At 44.1% G+C, this 24,282-nt stretch overlaps 1 protein-coding gene across 1 annotated transcript in view; it reads right to left on the bottom strand.

Annotated features, from left to right (window-relative positions):
- Nucleotides 1-19,731: 19,731 nt before the first annotated feature.
- The window catches only part of LOC140915228 (monocarboxylate transporter 2), a 45,168-nt gene continuing 40,617 nt past the window's right edge, over nucleotides 19,732-24,282 (bottom strand). Inside the window, exon 4 of the mRNA XM_073354801.2 lies at nucleotides 19,732-22,146. Coding sequence (XP_073210902.1) covers nucleotides 21,845-22,146 — 302 coding nt within the window. The 3' untranslated portion in view covers nucleotides 19,732-21,844. The remainder of the gene's footprint in view (nucleotides 22,147-24,282) is intronic.

The following is a 24,282-nucleotide window of genomic DNA, read 5'->3' as shown; positions in this document are numbered from 1 at the left end:
TCCAAGGGTTTGGGTCTGTGTTCACCTATGCAAATTGGTGAGGATTTTTATCAAGCCTTCCCCAGGAAAGGGGGTATAGTGCTTGGGGGGATATTTTGGGGGAGAGACGTTTCCAAGTGGGCACTTCCCCTGTTATTACTATTAGACACTTTGGTGGTGGCAGCGTTTAACCTAAGTTGGTAAGAATAAGCTTAGGGGGTCTTTCATGCAGGTCCCCACATCTGGACCCTAGAGTTCAGAGTGGGGAAGGAACCTTGACAGGTGTACAGACTGTCCACTCACTTTTTGGTGGGGATTGCCCATGACAGGCTGCCCAGTCCCCAGACCAACAGATATCTCTTGGGGATAGGATGGGAGTTGTGCTAGAAGGTCCAACACATACATACATGGGGCAACAGGCAGTGGTACCTTGTATTCCTTCATTAGAAATATGCATTCTAGGAAGAGCTGCAAGTTTCCCCTTTAGTTTTTTTGAGATTCTTTTGTATAAATAGGAAATTAAAACACAAATTGTTTGCTATACGAAGATGTGGCACTAATGAGACATAATAAAAACAGGTAGGAACATAATAGAAAAATAAGTTCTGCATAAAAATCTTTCCCCCAGACTGAAACATTCTGAGAGGAGAGTGCATCTCTCCTGTGAGGCAGTGGTTAGAATGTATGTGTATCACATACATACACTGCTGTGGATGCCAAGCACTGATCCTCTTGACCCCTCAAAACACATACACATAAAGCAAGATGCACATCTGTGCATCTGATGAAGTGAGCTGTAGCCCACGAAAGCTCATGCTCAGATAAATTGGTTAGTCTCTAAGGTGCCACAAGTCCTCCTTTTCTTTTTGCAGATACAGACTAACACGGCTGGTACTCTGAAACCTGTCAATAAAGCAAGTGATTACTGACTGAGGCCGTACTTACAGAGAAACAAAACCTATCTTAAAGAAAAAGATGTCACTCATCTATAAATTGCCTGTAATTAATTAATGACACCCAGGCCTCAGAAGGCATGTGAATATCCTCTAAGAAAACCTTATGTTCCCTGGGGAGAACAGGTACATTCAGAAAATCAGATGTTAAAAGCCAAAAGGCATGCTCTAAATGAAACTCTTTCTTTCCAGCCTGGCATTGAATGCGGAGAGAGACTGATCTCTAGTGGTTAAATCCAGAAACTGCATTCAGCTTGAGAAAGCTCTTTACAGCATATTTTCTAAAAGCCAGAGCAGTTGCTATAAGACAAAAATAACCCCTCTTCTCCTTAATAGAATACATGTTCAGCACGTTAGCCTGTGTGCCATTGCTCGCATTGTGCAGGTAACTAATTAAAACATAAAATAGGCTGTTTAAAAAAATAAGAATTACAAAGGAGAGGGTTAGGTTCTTACATGTTGGCCGCTGTTTTGAAGGCACAAATACCAGGTACGTGGAACTGGGTGGTGCAGTTTTCCACCGATTACAATCAAGGCCAGGTTAAGAGCAGACTGAAAATTTGCCCCTTAGTCTCTTTAACAGACAACACAAATGTACCAATATATATTTTACCTTAAACAGAAGTAACACCTTTCCTATCACATAATGTATTTCTTGGAACGTAGTTGATGACAGAACATCAGGGCTGGCTGAAAATCAGGATTTTGCATGAAAACTTTTGGAATAATAAATGAAAGAAATATTTTGATTTAAGTCATTTTCTTGGAAATCTATTTTTCGTAAAAAAAAAATAAAAAAAAAATAAAAAAATCTCGTTTCTATTCCAAATGAAAAAAATGCTTTTCCAGTGGTGTTTTTTTCTCTAAATTTTCCCTTCTCTCATGACCCTCTTTCCCCGCCCCCCAGGATAAAGAGGGGGGAAAGGAAAGAAGAAACCCAAAACTGAAAACCAAAATATTTTCATTTTGGTTTAGAAACAGAATTTTTTCTTTCACTTTGAACAAAAATAACCAAACAATACAAAAATTTTCCACAAGAAATGCTTATATTGTTTGAAAAGGGCATTTTTAGTGGGAAAAATGCCACTAAAGAAAAATAGAACCAGCTCTTTAAAGCATGCATGTTTTTAGTCCTTACCCAAACCATTCCTAATGAGATATGCACCAAAATGTTAAGGCCAGAAGAGACCATAATGGCCCTCTAGTTTTATCTTACATAATACAGTCACAGAATGATGCTAAATAGTTCTTGTATCAAGTGATTCCTGCATAACTTCCAGCTGAACTAGAGCAGGGGTGGGCAAACTTTTTGGCCCAAGGGCCACATCTGGGTGTGGAAATTGTATGATGGGCCATGAATGCTCACGAAATTGGGGATTGGGGTGCGGGAGGGGGTGAGGGCTCTGGGGTGGGGCCGGAAATTAAGAGTTCAGGGTGTGGGAGGGGGAGCTGGACTGGGGCAGGGGGTTGGGATGCAGGAGGGAGTCAGGGGTGCAGGCTCTGGGCAGTGCTTACCTCAAGCAGCTCCTGGAAGCAGCAGCATGTCCTCCCTCCAGCTCCATGACCAGGTGGCTCTGTGCACTGCTCCGTCTGCAGGCGCCACCCCTGCAGCTCCCATTGGCTGCAATTCCTGGCCAATGGGAGCTGGGGGGGGGGTGGCACTCAGGGTGGGGTCAGCGTGCAGAGCCCCTTGGATGCCCCTATGTGTAGGAGCCGGACGAGGGATATGCTGTTGCTTCCGGGAGCTGTACAAGCCCCAGACCCCACTCCCCAGCAGGAGCTCGAGGGCTGGATTAAAACATCTGAAGGGCTGGATGTGGCCCCCCGGACCGTAGTTTGCCCACCCCTGAACTAGAGCATATCTTTTGGAAAGTCATCCAATCTTGACTCAAAGACTTCAAGTGATGGAGAATCCACCATGTCCCAGGTAAACTGTGACAGTGGTTAATTACCCTCCTGTTAAAAATGTGTGTGTTATTTCTAGTTTGAATTTGTCTAAATTCTGCTTTCATCCATTGCATCTTGTTATGCCTTGACTGCTAGATTAAAGAGTTCTCTATCAGAAATTTTCTCCACGTGTAGTTACTTATAGACTGTGAGCACATCACCTGTTAACCTTTTCTTTTCTCTTCTTTTCTTTTCTTCTTTCTAATGAACTGGTCACCCCCACTCACCTTTTGCTTCAATTCTTGAACTACCCTGGCTCACATTTTCAAAAGTGACTTATGATGTTTGGATACCCAGTCTGAGTCTCCATAGCCTAGATTTTCAGTGGGCGGGTGATCAGCACTTTATGAAAATTAGTCCCCTTTGCTGTGCCTCTGCTTTGATACCAGGGGAAAAAAATGGAGGAACCCAAAATCACTAGTGGCTTTTGAAAACTTTTGAGCTCTTTGGCTTGATCTCTTTGGTGTGACTCAGATTCCTGCCTTCATATATAGGTCACACGCATTGAAAAGTGATTGCATTCTCTGGGATTTACTTGCAACACGTGTCATTACCCCAGTGTACTTCTGAATATTCCCCTTTTTTTTAAAATGCTCACATTAAAAAAATTACATGAGTTGTAATTTTTGTCCTTTTTTTAAGTTGGCTTTGACATGCATAAATAAGTACTTTACAGGCTGTACATAAGACCCATTGGAATCGCTGGGAGAAATCAGTTCTGTCTCAGAGTTCTGGCCCTGGGTAGAATTTTTAGGAGAATTTACAACAACAACAAAATAAAAGTAATTAGTATCAACTTAAAAGAAATATTGGAAGTCTTGAGAGAAATGGATTTCCATTAAGTTGTGATGTATAAAACACAAAAATATAGAAACACCACTTTGTTCACATGCTGTAAGTGACTCTAACTTACCTGACTATTTCTGTTGACAAGTGCTTGAAAACGAACAAACTCTTAGAAGTGCATCCTGACACTGATTTAGTCCACACCTATCTTTAATCAAGTGGGGTTTTTAAATTAGCTGATAAAATAACAATAGTGGTATCATGTATATTTGTATATGATTCATTAGCAGCCATTACTTAATGTTGATTGATGAACTTTTGCAAAACTCAGGGAAAAAGACTGGGAAGAGTTCAGAAAAATATGCCTTCATCTATAGCTCTCACATGAAATAGCAAACCAATTTTCCCCAAATAATTAGGAAAGAAATGTATTAATCCTTTATATTGTAGTATGCTTCATGCCGCAGTGCTCTGCACACAACCTTGATACCATATAAGCCAATTTAAGTACGTAAGTGCCTTGGGGCAGGGACTATGTTTTTATTCAGTGTTTGTACAGTCCCTAGCACTATGGGGTCCCAGCCCATAACTGGGACTTCTAAGTGCTACCCTATACAAATAATAAACAAGATCACTGAAAAAGCAGCCATTTCCACAGTGGGGGGGGGGGGCTGAGTAGCAGCCAATCAACACATTGCAATGTGGAGAAAAGTTGGCAAAGAACACGAATTCTTGCAAAAGACTGGATTGTTAACAGTGCTCAGCATTGGTCCAACCCTACTCCCATTGAAGTCAATGGTAAGCTTCCCATCAACTTCAGCCAGAGAAGAGTTAGGCCAATGGTGAGCATTTTTGAAAATCCCATCCTCACTATCCACCCAGAGCAGACAGCATGTCTGGGGCCAGATCCTGTCCTGGGGTGAAGTCATTGGAGCTATGCCAGCTTACACCAGTGGAGGAGCTGGTCTAGTCTTTAAGATATCATTCAAAATGCCTCCACATCGTGAACTGCTTGAGACTCTATTTATCTACTTTGGAAGGGTGAGTTTGTCTTGGTGGGATTTGAACCCGGGGCTCCAAGGAATTTAGCTATTCCTACCCAGTGCTAAAACCATTAACCCTTCCTCTCCAGCAAAGGCAAAGCTGGTTTTCTAAATAGCTTTTGCATAGGGGTGAAATGGCACCTTCTAGAGAGCTTAAACAGTTTTCCACTGTATCCATCCACCCTGTAATCTACCAGCAGATAGGGCAGGGAGACATTCCAGGCAGGCCAGCTGGGCATGTAAATGCCTTAACGTATGGCATACAGGCTTTTATGGGACTGTCAGTATAGCAGAGCAATGGACGGCAAATTTAAATTTTGCATGAGTTGGCAGATATACAGTAGGCTATGCCATTACCTGGTCGGATAAAGGCTCCTAGAGTTCTCATGGGAAACACACTGGAATTTATAGCACAGATTCCCTTATCTTAAAATGCTGCAATAACTGTTTTGGTGTAGGTGGTTGTGCAACGCTTCCATCTTCCGCAAAACGAAAGCACAAAACTACATAGAAATACCCCATCCATTTTATTGCCTCTTCTGCCACTTTTTGATGAGTGCTGTCTCTCTGTCTCTCATACACACACACACGCACGCACGCGCACTCGTGGGGAAATACGTCCCCAAAGTCTCATTTGGATTCGGAAAGTGCTAGTTTCCCAATCCCCTGCAGTGAGAGAGACTGTGTGTACGCGTGAGAGAGACCGCGCTTGCTGCAAGTGGGAGGAACTGGGAGGCATCTTAAACAGGGCTGATGTCCGTGGCATTTTAAAAGCAACCCTGCATGTTTGCTGTCCACTTCAAAGCAGGTCTGCACATTTTGCTGCTGGCCGTCGCTATTGTGTCTCCAGCAGCCAACACTGAAAGCATTTGCTGCCTTGTGACAAAGGAGCATCTCAACATGCTTCAGGCCATAAAACGCCTTAGGCAAGCACCCTACTGCAGGCCAGTTCCTGCCTCCCTCTGTAAACACTCGCTCACCAGTGTAAATGAGGAATAACTCCATGGCATTACACTGGCAGAAAACCAGCTCAAAGGAAACCCTTATTCTTGCAAGATGCTGAACAGAATCCTCTGATTCGGGGCCTAATTCTTCTGACCCTGATATGTTTGAAGAATAATTTAGTATGCAAAGATGGCAGCTTAAGGTCAGGGAGTATAAGGTGGGCAAAGATGTTTGGTGGTTATTATAGGTCAGTGACGTTCAACCTTTCCAGAACAAGGACTCCCCTCCCCTGCCCCTTCTCCCAGGCGTCGCCTCCCATGGAACAATTCAGGAGAGACCGGCTTGGTCACAGCTCCATGGCTGTTGTTAAAGTAGAGATGACGTTTTCCTATTCGACGCTCACCCAGACTAGAGGGTCAGGTTTAGGGATATTCTTGTGCCTGTTTCAAATGGTTTCTTGTTCTAATCTGACAGTGATGCCAACTAACTAGAAATCTTTTACTTACTTATTTGGCTGTTACCATGAAGTCAAAATGAATGTTATGGGCTAGATTTTCATGACTTAAAGAGCGAGGGCATTTCTACAAAAGGCCCTATTGCCTACATGCCTCTGCTGTACAAACGGTCTCTGTGGACTCTTAACCTAGGCACCGGAGCTGATTCTGTGCTCACTCACACCAGTGTAAATCCAGAGTAACTCCACTGAAGCCAAGGGGAGGTACACCAGTGTAAAAGTGATGTGAGATCTGAATCAAGTGACTGCATTAGCTGGTGTTGGACATTTGTTCTTGCACAAAGCCATATTTTTGATTAAATAGTATGAGTGAATAGCAGAAAGAACAATGAAAACAATGTCATATACGGAGGGCATGTGATGGGAGAGAAATGCGTAGGGAAGAATAAGTCTAAAGCTATTGGGCCAGATTTTCCTGTGACTCCCACCACAGGTTTTACTGTCATGTAACACCGCTGACTTCTGTCGAGTTGCTTCTGAGCACATCAGGGTAGCTGGCACTTCCATGAAAGATCGTGAGGCTCGAGCCATCTCCCTGGTGCATCCAAAAACGTGATGCAGCATAGCCCCCCACCCTCCTTGAGGCCTCTCTATTTGCAGGCACATTTTACACTCATGGAACTTCTGCTCACACTCTGCCACACTGAATTGTCAGAGCAAATCCAATAACTTATGCCCCCTGCTACCTGATCTGGGCTTGCAAATTTCGCCTGCAAGGAGGGAGGTTCTGGCCAGTTTATAGTCACTAGCATTTCTAAGAAGCAGGTTCTTTTGCTGAATGAACCCCCGCCCATTTCTTCCAATGGTGCTTATAATGCCTACATGCTTGGGAGTAAAGCAAAACCATTGGCTTTAACATATTTCCGTCTTTATTTTTGTGCTATAAGATCAATTTCACAAACTTTTCTAGGTAGGCTGATTGCCAGCATCAGGAAGAGCGTAGTAAATTAATTATAGATGTATGTTAAATTACTTTAATTACCACCCTCCATTCTGGGATGGGCTCCCGCAAGCAGGAAGACTGATGAAACCGCATTTTTATATAGCCCACTGGTAGTGGACATTTTTACTCGACTGGCACTGTCGTTTCTGAATTCAGGAAAGCTGGAGCTGTGTTTCAGGAAGCCCAGGGCCAATCTAACATAAACATTGTAAGAGTATTGTGGCTAAATATACGCACTAAAATTTGAGCTATCCATCTTGATTCTAATATTGGCACCCCTTAATGGAGTATATGGCTACAAGCCCCTAAACTTATACATCAAATACAAAATATTAGAATCTAAATAGTGTTTACAAGTTGACTAGAATATTTAGACATCATTCAAGAAACCTGGTTAGCTAACTAAGCATTATTTCTATAGACATGCCCAAGACATAGCAGCTAAAAACTGAATCAGCTATGAAAGAAATCCATGTACATTTTTCCTTCGTTCCCCTTTATATTAAACTTGGCAAAGGGTATTTTCTAGGGAGACATGACCAGATGGAGTTAATAACCCTCAGCTGACTTTCAGGCTATCCGCTCTTCACAGGCAGTCATTAATCCCCAGGAACTATCCTATTCTATAATTTTCTATTAAAATCAGTACATTACATTATCACCAACCCTAATTACTAGCTTTAGATACACTTCACAAGGCAAGTAAATTAACTACAGTGTAGTTAGGTTGCAATTACAATCCAGTTACAGTACTGTCCTAATCCTTGTTACATGTGATTACCACTAACTCCTATAAGTGGAAGCGGTACTTAATAGCTGAATTACTTAGTATTATCCCTCCAGTTTCATACCATAATGTAACTATACTGTATTTAATGTACCTGTATTTAGTTTATCCAAACTTGTGAATGACTGAGCTAATTTTACATTGAGCAATTTACTTAGTCAATATAATTGATTATTTATAAATGTTTTAAAATAAACTGAGTAGAAATATTTTACTTGCAATAAGAAAATCAGAAAAGTTAATACGTTATGAAGAATTTAGGCCAAGACTGGAGGACATCATAGAAAAATGTGAGAGATGAGCCTAGCTAGCAGTATAGACTTTGAGCACTGCATGGTGTCTTCCTCAGAAGACATAGATGTTTAAATGAAGATTTAATGGTGGGTCAGCTGCGGAATGAGCACCTAACAAAGTTTGGGCAAATCAATCTTGCCACATTCAGGGCATATTTCAAGACCCTCCTCTTCAGTAACCCATCCTGATGTGTATATACTACTAATCTCAGCCTATATTTACTATTAATGTATCATGACTAAGATTTTCAAGAGAGTCTAGGAAAGAGCCAGTGAGTTATAACACTGCTCCCCTCTTGTATGGCTAAACACTGGTGGCCAGATTGACCCAGAGAGATGTGATGTAGACCCAGAAATAAGGGTACCCAGAATTAGAGGCCACTTTAGCAAAATGTGTGGCTCAGTGAACAAGAGCCTGCACCCTGTGAAAACAGGCTCTTAAAGATAGTATATGTTGGGCAGCATAAATGGAGGTACCTGAAATCACGCCGGGTACGTGGTATTATAACTAGCTAGCTCTTGGAATAGGTCGCTGTTTGACTATGGTAAAATGGATAACTTGTTTGCACATCATTCAGAAGCCCCACAAAGCTTTATCCCACTCACAACACAACAGGAAGGTCTCGCTCCTGGTCTTCATTTATCACCACATGTAATTAAGAGAAAATGTATCTTCTCTATTAGCTTCTTGAATGAAACGCAAAGACTCATTCATCTTCAACATATCAACTTGCTAACACTTTTGCCAGAGAGAATAATGACACGCATTGTGGAGAACACAATCTGTCAGGAAGGAATATATTTTCTCCTAAGTCATTCTGCATCAATATACACCCCCTTACTCTTACTAGACTGGCTTGTGAGAGTAATGCTGGGGGAGCTACAAAAATTCAGTCACAGAGAGGAAGAAGAATGTGGCATCCCAAAGCTCATCCCTCAGAAACGAGGCCTACATCCGTGTTAAAAATCTCAGCTCATGAGCTGGAAACAAACCCTACATTTTTGAGGGGGTCACAGCCATAGGTCAGTCCCTTCAGTACCCTACTGCCCTATGCTTGTAAGAATAAATATGCATAGGTGTTCCCCACTCTCCTTGGAGTGCAGTCATTGTTTGGATTTCTCTGTACCCCAAGATGCTGTCAAAATCCATCAGTGGGAGGTAGCTATCTGCCTGCAGGACATGTATGGGCCTATGATCATAGTAGCTGAGCACCTCACAGTATTTTCATGCATTTATCCTGACATCCCTGTGAGGTAGGGTTGCCAACTTCATAATATTTAAGAACCGGACATGCCAGCAGGAGCTCCAGAAGCCCCCTGCTCCACCTCTTCCCCCTGAGGCCCCACCCTGCCCCATCTCTTCCCCCAAGACCCCACCCCTCATTCACTCCTCTTCTCCCTACCTCCCTGTCACTTGCTGCTTTCCCCTCCCCTCACTGCACCCCTGCCATGGTCAGGAACCGGGGCTGGGAGCTGCAGCTGTCCGACGCAGGTAGGAGGTGGCCCTGGCTGAGTAGGAGCAGGCGCAGGTCATGACCCAGCACCTCCCCACCTCCTCCACCTGCAGTAACCGGACTTTGGGTGTCCAGTTCGTACTACTGACCGGACACTGTCAGTAGGGTGACCAGACAGCAAGTGTGAAAAATCAGGATGGGGGTGGGGGGTTATAGGAGCCTATATAAGAAAAAGACTCAAAAATCAGGACTGTGCCTATAAAATCGGGACATCTGGTCACCCTAACTGTCAGGTCCCCTTTTTGACTGAAATTTCAGGTGAAAAATTGGACTCCTGGCCACCCTACTGTGAGGTAGGGCAATGCTGTGGTTCCCATTTTACAGATGGGGAGCGGAGGCACAGAGAGGCTTACGGTCACGCAGGATGTCTGAGGTACAACTCTGGTCTCTCAAGTCCCAGGCTACTCTCTAGCTGCTGGACCATCTTTCAGGAGAAAAGGACAAGGGGTTCCTTCAGGGATGGCTGTCAGCTGCAAAAGCTCTGTCAGCATGGCTCCTTCAGAGATGCATTCCTGTGGGAAGGGGTGCCAGTGGAAACCAAGAGTTGGCTCAGAGATGAAGCTTCTGCACGTGTGGATCTAACCTCCTGCTGTTCCTCCATGATCCACTGGGGATTGGGTGAGGGGGAGGAGGCAGCCAACCACCCTGATGAACTAATGGGGGAAATTTTGCAGATTTCTTCCTCTGTCATGCCTCTTTCATGATCAGGCTTTCAGCAGTTCCCTCCAGAGCTGTAGAAGGTGCAGAAAAGTTGTCCAAGAGCCGATGACAGATGCTGTGTTGTAAGGAGGATGTGGGGAAGGTCATCCTGGGCATTCTGAGAAACTTTGTGCTGATATAAAGGATGGTCAGCATTGATTATCAGCATTGATACTGAATTACACACAGATTAAAAATGTAAGAGGGTCATCTGTTCAGGAAGAGAATGCAAGCCCTGCCGCTACTAGTAGGAAACTTCTCCCCCGCAAACCTCACTTTTTCATTTCAGCTATCATTGCACAAGAAAGAGAAGGCCATCTATAATACAGCTTTAATATGTGCCAGTTTTAATCAGAATTAGATCCATAAAGCTCACTGATGCGTAAATGATTGTCTTTTCTCATAAATATACGGAATGCGATGATAAAAAAATGAAAAGTATGCTAATTGGGGGTGACTAGCCTGTCAAAAAGAGCGATACTCCCCTATCTTCTGGTCGCGAACCAAACGTTTTCATAGTAGAGCGTTTTGGCTGGAAGGCCTTGTGCTGACCATCTGCAAGTGCAAAAAGTAGGGCTGTCGCTTAATCGCAGTTAACTCACACGATTAACACAAAAAAATTAATGGTGATTAAGAGTTTGCAGCCGCAATGTAGTTACATTTGGCTAAAGGCACAGACATGCCATTGGTGGATTCAGTCCACAGCTTAGGCATGCTCTTGGATTCCTTGCTGCTGCTGAGCTCTCACAAGGCAGTATTCATGATTGATGCTTTCTGTCCTCTCTGACTGGCTAGGGGATGCTGTCCTATCCTAGCAAATGATGCCCATGCCTCAATCATTCACACCTGCATCACCTTTTGGCTGGACTACAGCAAAGTGATATATCTGGGCATGAAGCCTTCACATGGAAGAAACTCCAGCACACTGCAGTGCGTCTCCTCAACAGATAGGCTACTGCAAACTCATCAGACCCATCCTCTACTCGCTACACTGGCTTCCCATAGAATAGCAAATCACATTCAAGGCCTCAGTCCTTATCGTCAAAGTGCTCAAAGACCAGGATATCTCATACAGCCTAAAGCTCCAGGATGGGGACTGTGGTCACCAGCTTCACTACTTCAGCATAATGGAAATTGCTACAATTAGGATAAAGCTAGTATACTGAGTTTTCTCAGGGGGGCCGATCTGACATTGTGGAATGAACTCCCACAGGGGGGCATCACAAACCTCACCACTTTCCACTTCAAGTGCAAGGTGCATTTCTTTGACCTGCCTTCACTAACAAAACATATGGTGGGTGTGTGCATGGGTGTGTGTGTGTTAAAAAAAAAACTTACCAAAACACAACACTCTAGTGCACACACTTCTCCCCCCTGGAGATGATCAGAAAACAAACAATGTAACAGTCATAGCACTTAATGCATGACTGGAAGACTCTTAGGTCAGGGGTGGGCAAACTTTTTGGCCTGAGGACCACATCTGGGTATGGAAAGTGTGTGGCGGGCCATGAAAGCTCACAAAATTGGGGATTGGGGTGTGGGAGGGGATCAGGGCTCTAGCTTGGGGTGCGGGCTCTGGGGTGGGGCTGGAGCTGTGGGGTTTGCGGTGCAGGAGGGTGTTCCGGGCTGGGACAGAGGGGTTCAGAGGGCAGAAGGAGTATCAGAGCTAGGGCAGGAGGAGTATCAGAGTTGGGGCGCAGGAGGCAGACAGGGCTCCAGGCAGCACTTAACTCAAGCAGCTCCCGGAAGCAGCAGCATGTCCCTCACTCTGGCTCCTACCATGCACAGGCGCCGCCCCTGAAGCTCCCATTGGCTGCGGTTCCCAGCCAATGGGAGCTGTAGAGCTGGTGCTTGGGGTGGGGGCAGCATGCAGAGCCCTCTGGCTGCTGCTACGTGTAGGAGCTAGAGGGGGGACATGCGGCTGCCTCTGGGAGCCTTACGGAGCCATGGCATGAGTGGAGCAGGGCAAGCCCCCAACCCCGCTCCCCGGTGGGAGCGCGAGAGCCGGATTAAAAGGTCTGACGGGCCAGACATGGCCTGTGGGCTGTAGTTTTCCCACCCCTGGCTTAGATCCTATGGTGATGAACATGGTATAAGAATCTATTTCGAATAGAATATGTAAAGGCAAGACAATAGGGCATCAGGAACAGGGCTGGCTTGGAAAAGCATTAATCTGAACTTCACTTAAAACGGCATGTGGAAAAATTTGTTATCGTCCCATTGCTTATAAATGTATCATAAAATATTGACACCTGCCAATAACGTGATATCACACGACATGCCAGGTATGATTTTGGTGTCATTTGTATCCACTTTGATGCCATCAAATATAAATAATAATTAAATTATACCCATTATAAATGCCAAGGCAGATAGAGAGGTAGCAGTGGATGGCAAATAGGGCCTTTATTCCTGAGATATACTGCCATTATGGAAGGTGATGTTGCCATTGATGTATACTATACATTTAAACACTCACACTGGTTTCTGGTATGTCTAACTCTGCCTGCTCATATTTTATAATCAATGTTAACATCACTGCTGCGTGGCATGACAGTCATGCCTTAGCTAATTCTTATCAACCTGCACTTTCTGAATGCAGCCAAAGAAATCTGGTGTCAACTGCCATGGGGGAAAAAAATGGCCTTGTTGGCCAGTCTCTCGTGCAATGGCTACATAGTATTACACAAAATGATTGTATAGTTCAAATACACATGTAGTCAGGTTATGGAGGTACATACGGGAAGCTCGGCCTGCACCTGTTTAACATAACTAATATCTCTTCCCTTCAGCTTTGTTATGGAACATTTGGATTTGATTCACCCAACAGTTGCCTACCTTAAAAGGCGCGCAAACACATTTCTTTTTGCTTGTGCATGGGCTGCTAAAAAGCCTCTTCCCTTTCCTAGGCTTTAATATATCTCTGTCACATTCGCCGGTGTGCACAACGAGCGGTAAACGTACACCCTTTTTATTTACAAAACCAGACGCCGGCTGAATGGACATTGCTACCAAAGCTCTCCGGTCAGCAGCCCAGGAACGCACGGCCACCGACAATGGAGTACCCATGGGGACAGCACGTGAAGAAGAATCAGGAACTCCAGCCTTCTGTGCTGGCTCAACAAGAAAGTCTTGCTGAACCATTTTGTTAACTAGCGACCATTGACGCCATCTTGGCTGGCATTTTGCTTCAGACAGGTTTCCCTAGCAACAGCAAACATAAAAAAAAAACTAAGAAGGAAAACATTTATAAACACCGGCTTCCTTTCTGGAAGGTATGTTTTAGTTCAGTTAACAGGCTCAATACAGGTGTCCCTGGATGAAGTTTGAGGCCCTGTGACATGCAGAAGGGCAGACGAGATGGTCTAATGCTCCTTCTTGCCGTAAACTCTGTGGGTCCAATCTTGCATCTCTGGCTACTCATGTAAGCAAAGACTGCAGGGTTAGACCCTGTACCGCTGGTGTTCACCAAACCACAGCATGAGCTGAAATAGGCCTGGACTACACTTCAGTGTTAGGCTGACATAGCTGTGGCCCTCAGGGGCGTGGAAAATTCAGCTGCCACATCACCACTGCTCTTTTAAACCAGTTAGCTAGATGAAAGCTATCCTGGATAAGGTCTACATGAGTTGCAATCACACCTTGGACTACAGTGTAAACAAAGCCTGAAGCAGGGCAAATTCAGAGGTGGTGTGTCCACTTGCGTAAATTAGGCTGCATCACACTAATTTAGACTCTCTCACTCTGTCAAACATACACTTCCTTAGACTCTCGCTCGCTCTCTCTCACACACACACACTCTCTCTCTCTTTCTGCTGGGAAAATGAAGGACCCCAAATCAGTGCAGCTCCGAGATTAAGGAACAGGAAGAAAGTATAATCAAGTTTAAAGGTAGAGATTAGCCTACTCTCACTAACACAATTTTATACTCTCCTGTTAGTTGCTTATCTTGTTACGTTCCTTTATTTTGGCCCATCAGTGTAGCATTCAGCCAGCTGGGGTCCCTTCCATTGCATTAGATTCAGTGGGTCAAATTCAGAGGCAATGTGTAAGGGAATGGAGAGGGGACCTGTAAATTACAAGGTAATACGTGGGTGAATCTAAGTCTAAGACCATCTCTAAAATATTATAAATTACACTAAATTATCCCACATTCCTTGTGCTGTGGTTCTCTCTTAGGCTGTGATACAGAATATAATTGTTAATGGAGAAAAGTGATAGCTCAGGCATTCTGTTGCATCTAACGAGGTGGAATTGATTGGAGAGGAAATTTTGAAATATTGAAGTTTTGCACATCTCATCTTGTGTGAGGTGCTTTCTTTGAAGCAATTGGAGAGACAAGGTGGGCAAGATAATATCTTGTGTTGATCAACTTCTGTTGGTGAGAGAGAAAATTTTTGAGCTACACCGGGGTGGGCAAATGTTTTGGCCTGAGGGCCGCATCGGGGTTGTGAAACTGTATGGAGGGCCGGCTGGGAAGGCTGTGTCTCCCCAAACACCCTGGCCCCCTATCTGACCCCTCCCACTTCCCGCCCCCTGACTGCCCCCCTCAGAACTCTGGACCCATCCAACACCCCCCCGCCCCTTGTCCCCTGACCACCCCCTCCCAGGACCCACCACCCCTAACCGCCCCCCAGGGACCCTACCCCCATCCAACCACCCCCCTTCCTGTCTCCAGACTGCCCCAACCCCTAGCTACACCCCCCCCCCCGCTCCCTGACAGGCCCCCGGGACTCCCACACCTATCCAACGCCCACCCATTCCCCATCCCCTGACCGGCCCCCCCAAACCTCTGCCCCATCCAACTGCTCCGTCCCCTGACTGCCCCCCAGGGCCTCCTGCCCCTTATCAACCCCCCACCCCTGCTCCCCGCCCCCTTACCATGCCGCTCAGAGTGGCAGGACAGGCTTATTGGAAAGCCTGGGAGGTGGGTGGGTGCAAGCCACGCTGCCCGCGTGGCTGCGAGGGAGGAGGGACAGCAGGGGATGACAGCAGAGGAGGGACAGCAGGAGCTCACGGGCCAGGCAGGACGACCAGCCCGCAGGCTGTAGTTTGTCCACCTCTGAGCTACACACACAGAGCTCTTCTTCAGCCCCAGGCCAAAGCTGAAAGCAATTGCACAGCTTCATCCAGCTCTCTTACAGACCCAGAGGTGGTGCCGGTCAGGCCTTCCTGTGAAACAGCTGCCATTTTTTAAAGAAGACAGGGCAGGCTGCAGAGTAGAGCGAGTGAAGCTTGCACGGCTTCTGTGACCGAACATAAATGGGAGTCCATCCCATGAGAGTCTCCTGGGAGTCCTTGACAGGGCCATTACAGTAGCAGAGGGGCAGGAGAAATCTTTCCCAGTCCTTCCTTCGCTTCTGTTTCTTCAAGGGCTATTTCATGGATCTGGTTTTGCCATCTGGCCTGGATTTTTGCTACATAAAAGGGACTTTTTGGTTAAACAACAAAATAAGGCTTCTTTTAAAACCCCAAACAATCCGTGCGTGTCTGAGCAACACACTTTCCATACGGTTACAAGTTAATTTAATATAAAATGTATGTCTAGTACTTGAACTCAAGTGATATGGTTTGAAAGCCATCTCTGCACATCTAAAATCTCAGTCATGCTCCCATGTGCCTGTTATGTATGTTTATTAACCAACATTCGTTCCTCTTGACTTGCATTCACAGCTGCTTTCCAGACTCGAGCACGCATGTAAATATGATTTGTGTGTCCGAGTTGTCATGCAAATCACCAAATTAGATGCACACTCAGAGTGCATTGCGTCTCAAGAGCACGCTCTAAAGGATGGTTCTCATTACATCACTTTCATTTTCAACAACTTCAAAATGAGCCGATGAAAGTTGACTTGCGGTGATTGTCTTTGGAAGCCCAATTTAAGGCTTGATCCTGCCAGGTGCTGAATACGCTAGCCCCAATTCAGCAAAGCATATATGCATATGCTTAACTTTAAACCCATGAGTAGAGATCACTGGGGCTACTCATATGCTTAAAAGCTTTGCTGGATTAAAGTCAGAGTGTTCCACACTTCGTAGCCTCAAATCCTGATAGAGCCGGGGAACGGCCATTCAGAAAGTTACTTTGGACCTAACGACTCCATTAAAACATGCTGGCCTCTCGTATGATAGAAATGGTGTCGTAAGCTTACAGAAACAACATAAATATGTACTAAGGAGCTGCCCAAGTAATAAAGAAAGAATATAGCTTGAAGGAAATTATGAGAGAACTGGTGGTTTAATCTAAGGAGCGTTATTAAGACATAAGGAACTTGTTATGAAACATACTGGCAGCCTGTTCTGCACATGTGCTGTGCTAACATTAAGATTTATACGTTTCTTTATGCTTTACAAATATGGATACATTTATTTATCTGCATTAGAAATGTTACTGTCTCTGGTAGCGTTATTTTTATTTACAACACATTTATTAAGCTTCTTTTGGAGCTCCATTCAATCATGGTGCCGATCCCCAGCTGGGGTAAATCAGCATTATGTCCATTGACTTCAGTGGAGCTATGCTGCATTATGTCAGCTGAGGATCTAACCGATTGTTTCTAGAGTGAACTGATTGATGGGAGCTGGTGAGAGGCTGAGATATGAAAGCAGCCCTGGTGTAGTGGAGCCCTCCTTATCAGACTCACCGGAGATCATTCTCAGCTGCTTTCAATGACATCAAGGAGAACAGCATGCAATTGGGAGTGCTAGGCTAGCGTGGTAAATGGAAAGACTCATGCTGGTGCCAGCAGACTTTGAATTCTGTCCCAGAAGAACTAGATTAATGAGAAGGAGGATGGATCCTCATCTTTCCCCAGTTCTTCATCAAGGGGAATGTGGATGCTGTATCTGCTGGAGCTGATGATATTTGGTGTGGTAGAGGGAGTAGGTATCCTAGGGCTGGTGTTGGCTCAGGCTGACAAGTGAGAGCTAAGCAGGAGGCATCCGTGAGTTGCTGGCCTACAAGGATCTTATTTAAACACAGAAGCTTTTAGAGGAAGAGAAGATACAGCTGGTGAGATCCTGCCACTGTTGAAGTCAATAAGAATTTTGCCTCTGACTTCATTGGGACCAGGATTCCACCTAATATCTTGCAAAGCATTGTATTCCAGAAGTTCTGCTCTTCAACACAACTACTGGGTCAGCTTAAATTTAGACCATGGCACTTCAGATACCCAAACTGGGTGTGTCTGTTTTGAAGATGGAGACATGTCCGTTCTTTCCCCTGCCACCAGCTGCATGTACAAAAGGGGGTGTGGGGAGGAATCAGCAGGGCAAAGCTGAAAATTATGCCAATAAAATGTGCTTGAATTAGAATCCTCTTCTGTCATAGGCTTGCAAGGTCATGTGTACTGACCCAGCTAAGGAGAGTAGAGAGCAGATGACTCTCTTGGTAACTGGTGTGTATTTGGTATGTTAGCTTTACATACCGCAGAATATTTGTTACTCAATTGTGCCGGGTCTTCTAACTTTTAAAATAGTTACAGCAGAATAATGTAATATAAAAACACCTTACAAGTGACAGAAAATGATTAGAAGAAGGGGCTGACCTTGATCAAGACAAGCAGTTTCAAAAGAAAAATACAGATATTTCTGTAAGGGCCAGTAGACTGTTCCAGGCCTTGGTAGGAGAGATTATGGCTCTGCTTTTTTTTTCATACTTAAGTATCAATCTGATTTTATTAAACCATTCTGTAAATGACCTTTCCAATATGTCATAACGTTTCTCTGGGCAACTCTTTATAAAGAGGTCGAGACATTATTTAGCCTGTCGGGTTGTAGCTATTAATGGAAGATAAAACATGTGATGGTCCAGGAGGATGATAGTAAACGCTTGACTTAGATTCGGAAATCCTGGCCCACATTATATCTAATCTATCTATGTATCTATCAGAGAACACATGCAAAAATATGGGGTTTTTTTTGACATGTCCACTGCATGTATTGTGATAACCATCTTGGTTTAATCTGTCTGGAATATGAGTGACATCAGAGTTGAAAAGCAGGAGCAAAGGATAGCTGCAAGATTCCAGATTAGGTACATTTTTAAGGCACAACCCAAACCATGCAATCCCCTATGCTCTGAGTGGAGTTCTGCATGGTCAAACTGTTAATAAATACTTAGTCCTTATACAGTAAATTAAGGTTTAGTTCCTGCCCATTATTAAATCATGATATAGATGCTGGGCAACTGACGCAGATCGCTGGCCTACCTGCGTCAGTTGCACAGCGTCCGTACCATGATTGGCAGGTACATGGCAAGCACGTTCATAATAATCTTGTTAGGACATTACCTGAATTGCATATGGGTTTGGTTTAATTAACATTCCACCAAGAGCTGAGCAACAGGCATGGTGACAAGAAAGTCTTTTGTCCTGTTTGTTTAACTGCCATTAACGCTAACAAGTTATGCACATGCATCAAAAGGAGATTAGACCCCAAGGTTTCTAAATACATCAGGGATCACAGCGAGCAAGAAGCAAGTCAGTGTTAGACCTGGTGATGCTTGCAGAAACAAATGGAAGAGATTGCTTAGTCTGGAGAAGCTGTATCACTTAAATCAAGGAGTAAAATATTTCCTCTTCCAAAAAGCTGTAGTAAAAGGTCACTGTGACTACTACCTGCGCCAGGTACAGGACCTGCTCTAAAGCCCATTGAAGTCAAGGGAAATCTTTCTATTCAGTTCAGTGGGATAGGAAGCAGGTTCACAATCCTGTTCCCATTGAGGGCAAAGGCAAAGCTATCATGTATTAGTGCAATATCAAATGCAACTCACCCCCCACTCTGCCCAGCTACATTAAAAAAACCCATTCATTTTAAAAACTAGGGGTGCACTTAGGAACAGCCAGACTGCAACAGACCAAGGGTCTCTCTAGCACACTAGCTTCTCACTGATAATGCCCAATACCGTTGTTTCAGAAGGCGGCATACTAAACCCAGCTGCATACAGGTATGGGATAACCTGTTGTCCCTTAGTAATTAGTGGCTGGTTTATGCCCTGGGGAAGGAAGGTATATATCCCTGCTTGAACTCTTGTTTAGGCTTAATATTTACTGCTCTAATGCTGTATATTCTGGTTATCCATATAAATATCCAATCCCTGTATGAATCCTGCTTTGCTCTTCGCCTCAGTGTTACCCTGTGGCAATGAGTTCCACTGGCTTTTGGAGTGGAAAAGGATGAGGCTTATTCTCCCCCTCTGTTTGCAGCAATCTATACGCCCACGTCTATGGAGCTGGAATGGACACGACTGTATGTGATGCTATCACCCGACTCTCAACAAAGGGAAAGCACAACATTATCCTCACAAACTGACACTGGATCCATTACATTTTTTTTAAAAGAGCTTTATTGAATAGCTTAAAGCTTCCAAATGACATGTGCTTTCAGGAAATGTTCTGGCACCTCCATCAACACCGTTAGTTTTGTTCATATTTACATGACTGTGATAATGAGTATTTAAAAAAAAGTATCTAATGTTACTGTCCACAACAAATACAAGATGGTGCCTAAGGATGAAAGCCTAGCCCCGCTGACTTCAATGGAAACAGCATTTCAACCCCACTGCACATCCTCGAGTGTTGTGGTGGAAACGATTGGTCTGACCTATGTTTAAAGGGCAGCAGAGTACGTAGAAAAGATTCATTTTTAAAAAGCCATCATTCACAGCTAAGGCTTACTCAGTCTGTACATTGGGTGTAATTAAATCCTGTTCTCAGACGACAGAGCTAAGAAATATGATTTTTCACCAGTATTTGCAGTGAGTTAGGAAGTCATTAATCATACTTAGGCCCAGGTTCTCAAAGATATTTAGGTGCCTAATGGCAATTGAAAGGAATAGGAGTTAGGTGCCTAAATACCGCTCAGGACCTGGGTGTTGGTGTTTATACAAACCGTTATAAGCTTAACTAATGAGCCCTCACAACTCCCTGTTGTTATTATCTGCAGTTTATAGATGAGGAAACGGATACATAGGACTGTTGATGGTGAGTGAAACTCTATGGAATCCAGCGGCCTTGAACCCACGGGCTTATCTTTATTCACGTGAATTGGCTCACTGAAGTCAATGGGACGAGTCAGGAGTAAAGTTAAGCAGATGTGCAAGCAGAGATGCTGCCGCACCCCTTGGCTTAAAGTGGTTTCCATCATATGCAGGGTTTACAGTTTGGTTCAATGGCTCCCAGCGCCCCTGTGTGTAAGTCGTTGCAGGACTCCAGTTGTTCCCGCTTAGTTTTCCCTGCTTCTTGATGTCGATGGAATTAACTTTGCCCTTTTCTTGAAGCCTTAAGTGGTGCACGGGCTCATGCTGGTCCTCTACACAGGGTGAATTTCACCTTTGGTAAGTTACTCTGCTTATGGTGCCTGTGGGTTTGGCTCAGAGCCATTATCCCAAGGCCATACGGCAAGTCGTTGGTCTAGCTGGCATTAGAGCTGGCGACTGCCTGGCTCCAGATCCTGTACGCAGTCCACAAGACCATGAACTACTGTACACACACAGCCATGTACCAAGGCATATTGCCAACCGAGCATGGCTTCAAAATGAAGATGATTGCTATTAAGCCTAGTTAATTTGCCCTGTGATGAAGGTGCATTAGTAAAAGTGAAGTGACTAAATGAGGGTGACATTTAAGCCTTCATGATGGGTCCCTGAGCCCTGATCCAATACACCCTGACGTCAGCGGGAGCCTTGCTGTTGGTTCCGATGGACACTGATCAGGCCCATGATGACAGTATTTAAATGGTTCCCTAGCAGTGGAAGATTCCTCTCTGATACGATCGAATCGAACGCTCACTGAAGCCAGCGGAAGGTTTTGCACTGACTCTGGCTACATCGGCTCTACGAGCGAGCGGAGTGATCCCCCTGCCTTCCGCTAGCTGTCGTTGAGCTAGCAGACGCATGAGTAGCAGTGGAGCTGTGGCAGCCTGGCTGGGGGCAGTGGAGGTCTGGCTGAGCCATGCGGAGTACACGCCTGCCTGAAACGGGTGGGTGTGTACTCAGTTCTGCTGCCGCTCCCGGTGCTACCATAGCTACCCTGCTCTCTAGACTCACGCGAGCTCAGTGAGAGCCATCCTCAGTCTGCGTGCGCCAGCAGGGAATCACACTCCTAGCTCACAGCGTAGATGTAGCCTTTCATGGACATTGGAGCAGGCCTAAGAGCAGAATGGGGGCTAGGTGCTTTTAAGGTCCCTCTTGGTAACAGGAAATAGCTAAAGAAAAATGATGCGGCCCTCCAACAATATAGGAACAGGTATTGCACTGTACGTTCCAGCACTTCGTGAGAAGCTAGACTTTTTTTTTTTTTCCTTTAGGCTTTTCCTAGACAAAGCAAAGTGTAGAAATAGAGCAGTATCAATGCAGAATTAGAAATCTAAAGTCATGTCATTGTTACAGTCAATTTAAGAAACACAAAAAGCATTTTCCCAATCAACCTGTTAAACCAAGCTTAGACTTCACTTTTGCCATTCACTTCTTTTTTTAGTCCCTCTTTTTCATCTCTCAAAGATTCCACCTCTGGACCATCCTGCATCTTTTCTCTGGCCCAGATATTGCCATCCTCTGTTTCTGTCCTTATATGTTTGTTGTCCTTCATTGTCTCTTCCATCGCTTTTCTTTCCTTTTCCTCTTTCGCCAGCATACGGTAATTGTAGTAATTCATGATGAACAGGAACGTTCCTGCCAAGACCATCACAGCTCCACATTTAATGAACATGTATTTGTAATCTCCAAAAGTATCTATAAGCGTTCCTGTGAATTGCAAAACAAAAACGCAGTTTAGACGTGAAGGCAAAAATTGAAATATCTACGGTGGCTTCCATTTCTGAACACCAGGGCTACTATTGTGATTGTAGTGCAGAATAGGATATTTTCTGTCCTTTCTAATAACTTAGGCTCTGATCCTGCAAAGGCTTAGTGTTTCCTTAACTTCACATCCTATGAGTATCATATTGAAGTCAATTAAACTATTCACATTGCGTAACGTTAACCAGGTGCTTAAGTCTTTGAGTGATGGAGGCCTTGTACTGTAGTTTCCAGATTTCTTAGGCACATGAAAAATAGAACTATAAAATAAAATATTAGAATTCATTATAAACGGATGTTTTTGTGCTATTAAATGAATTTAGGGCTTGTGCAAAATACCAAATTACTGAAGTCCTTTTGGCAACACCAGTTTGTCTCCATCACCTTGCCATCAAGTCTCTGCCTTAGCTGCAAGAATCACCTGATCTAAAGGCCACTGAAGTCAATGGGAGTCTTTGCATTGATTTCAATGGGCTTTGGATCAAGCATGGGGTGAATAAGATCCACCTCGCTGACTCAGTCCTCAGCCTCTATGTTGGGGCTGCAGACAGAAATGATAATTGTGACAGTGGCCTATCTGATGGGACACCTGGCCATTAAGAAATGGGACTGAGACCCACCAATTCAGTTCTTCACAAGCCACTAAACAGCAATCGGGTGGCAATGACATTCAGTCATTACCAGCCTTGCCTGGACTTGAACTGGTGAACTAGAGGCGAAAGGGCTTTCCATAGAACTTGAAACATTAGTTGCAGGGAAAGCAAAGAGGGTGCCGTCAATGTTAAACATTTTCAATTAGAGAGGCCAAGTGGGTGAGGTAGTAATCTTTTATTGGACCACTTCTGTTGGTGAGAGAGACAAGCTTACACAGAGCTCTTCTTTAGGTCACCTGTGTAAGTTTGAAAACTTGTCTCTCTCACCAACAGAAGCCAGTCCAATAAAAGCTATTACCTCACCCACTTTGCGACTCTAGTATCCTGGGATCAACACGGCTACAGCAACACTGCACACAGCTATTTTCAACGACAGGAAAAATGTGAGTTTCATCTCAAAGGTTAATGCCTTGGCAATGGATTTATGGAAACATTGAAGAGATTTGGTTTAATTGAAATGTCAATGTTCTCCATTATGTCAAATGTAACATAATGTAAACCTTGTTGAGACTGTGATGCTGAGTATTAATGCCTGTCCACTGGAGCAATATGGACTGAATTTAACATCCCGAATCCTAATTAAAATAAGATTGACCTCAAGCATAGCCTTTTTAGTTCTTTCTTGCAATTAATACACTGTATGTAAGCTCTGACTTTTTGAAACCATTTTTTCTCATTGAGAAGGGGAACCTTTAATTACTTCCTGAGTGACAACTAATCTGTTGAAAGTCTGGGGATTAATTATCCCAAAGTATGCTTACACTAACTTGGTATTTTATGGCCACTAAATATATTTACTGATTGCAGAAATTATTATTTCAACTGGTTTTGGTCATCAATCTGCTTTCTTCTATAGACATCCTGGTACACAGCTTTCAATATATTGTCTTATGAATGGTTTCAGAGTAGCAGCCGTGTTAGTCTGTATCCGCAAAAAGAAAAGGAGTACTTGTGGCACCTTACAGACTAAAATTTATTTGAGCATAAGCTTTCGTGAGCTATAGCTCACTTACTCATAAAACATCAACCAAAGGCTCATTACAGCAATTCTTCCTTCTTGGTAATCAGGATGATCTGGAAGTCTGTTAAATAGGTTTCAATGAGGGTTTTAATGAGTAGAGTATTGGAAAATTCAACAGTAGGCTAGTCTTGCCTCTTGTCCTTTGAGAATAAGAAAAGCCATAAACCACACAGGGAACAATTTTCTTAGTTCATTAAAGCAGAACCCTGCAGTGGGTTATTAAATGCCAAAGAACCAATAAATTTGTTGCTTATTAAAATGATGAGAAAAATACTCCAAAACTAATATTACTAACTATTACACAGCACTGTTTTGGCCTCATTAGTGGTCTTTGGCAATTAGCTTAATCTCTTGCGTAAAAATGACAGAATTTAGAAAACAGTCACCTTCAAACCGTCCGTTTGCCAT

The sequence above is a fragment of the Lepidochelys kempii genome, chromosome 7 (assembly GCF_965140285.1).
Source record: "Lepidochelys kempii isolate rLepKem1 chromosome 7, rLepKem1.hap1, whole genome shotgun sequence".
Taxonomy (NCBI): Eukaryota; Metazoa; Chordata; order Testudines; family Cheloniidae; genus Lepidochelys; species Lepidochelys kempii.
This window is presented reverse-complemented; position numbering and strand designations above follow the sequence as displayed.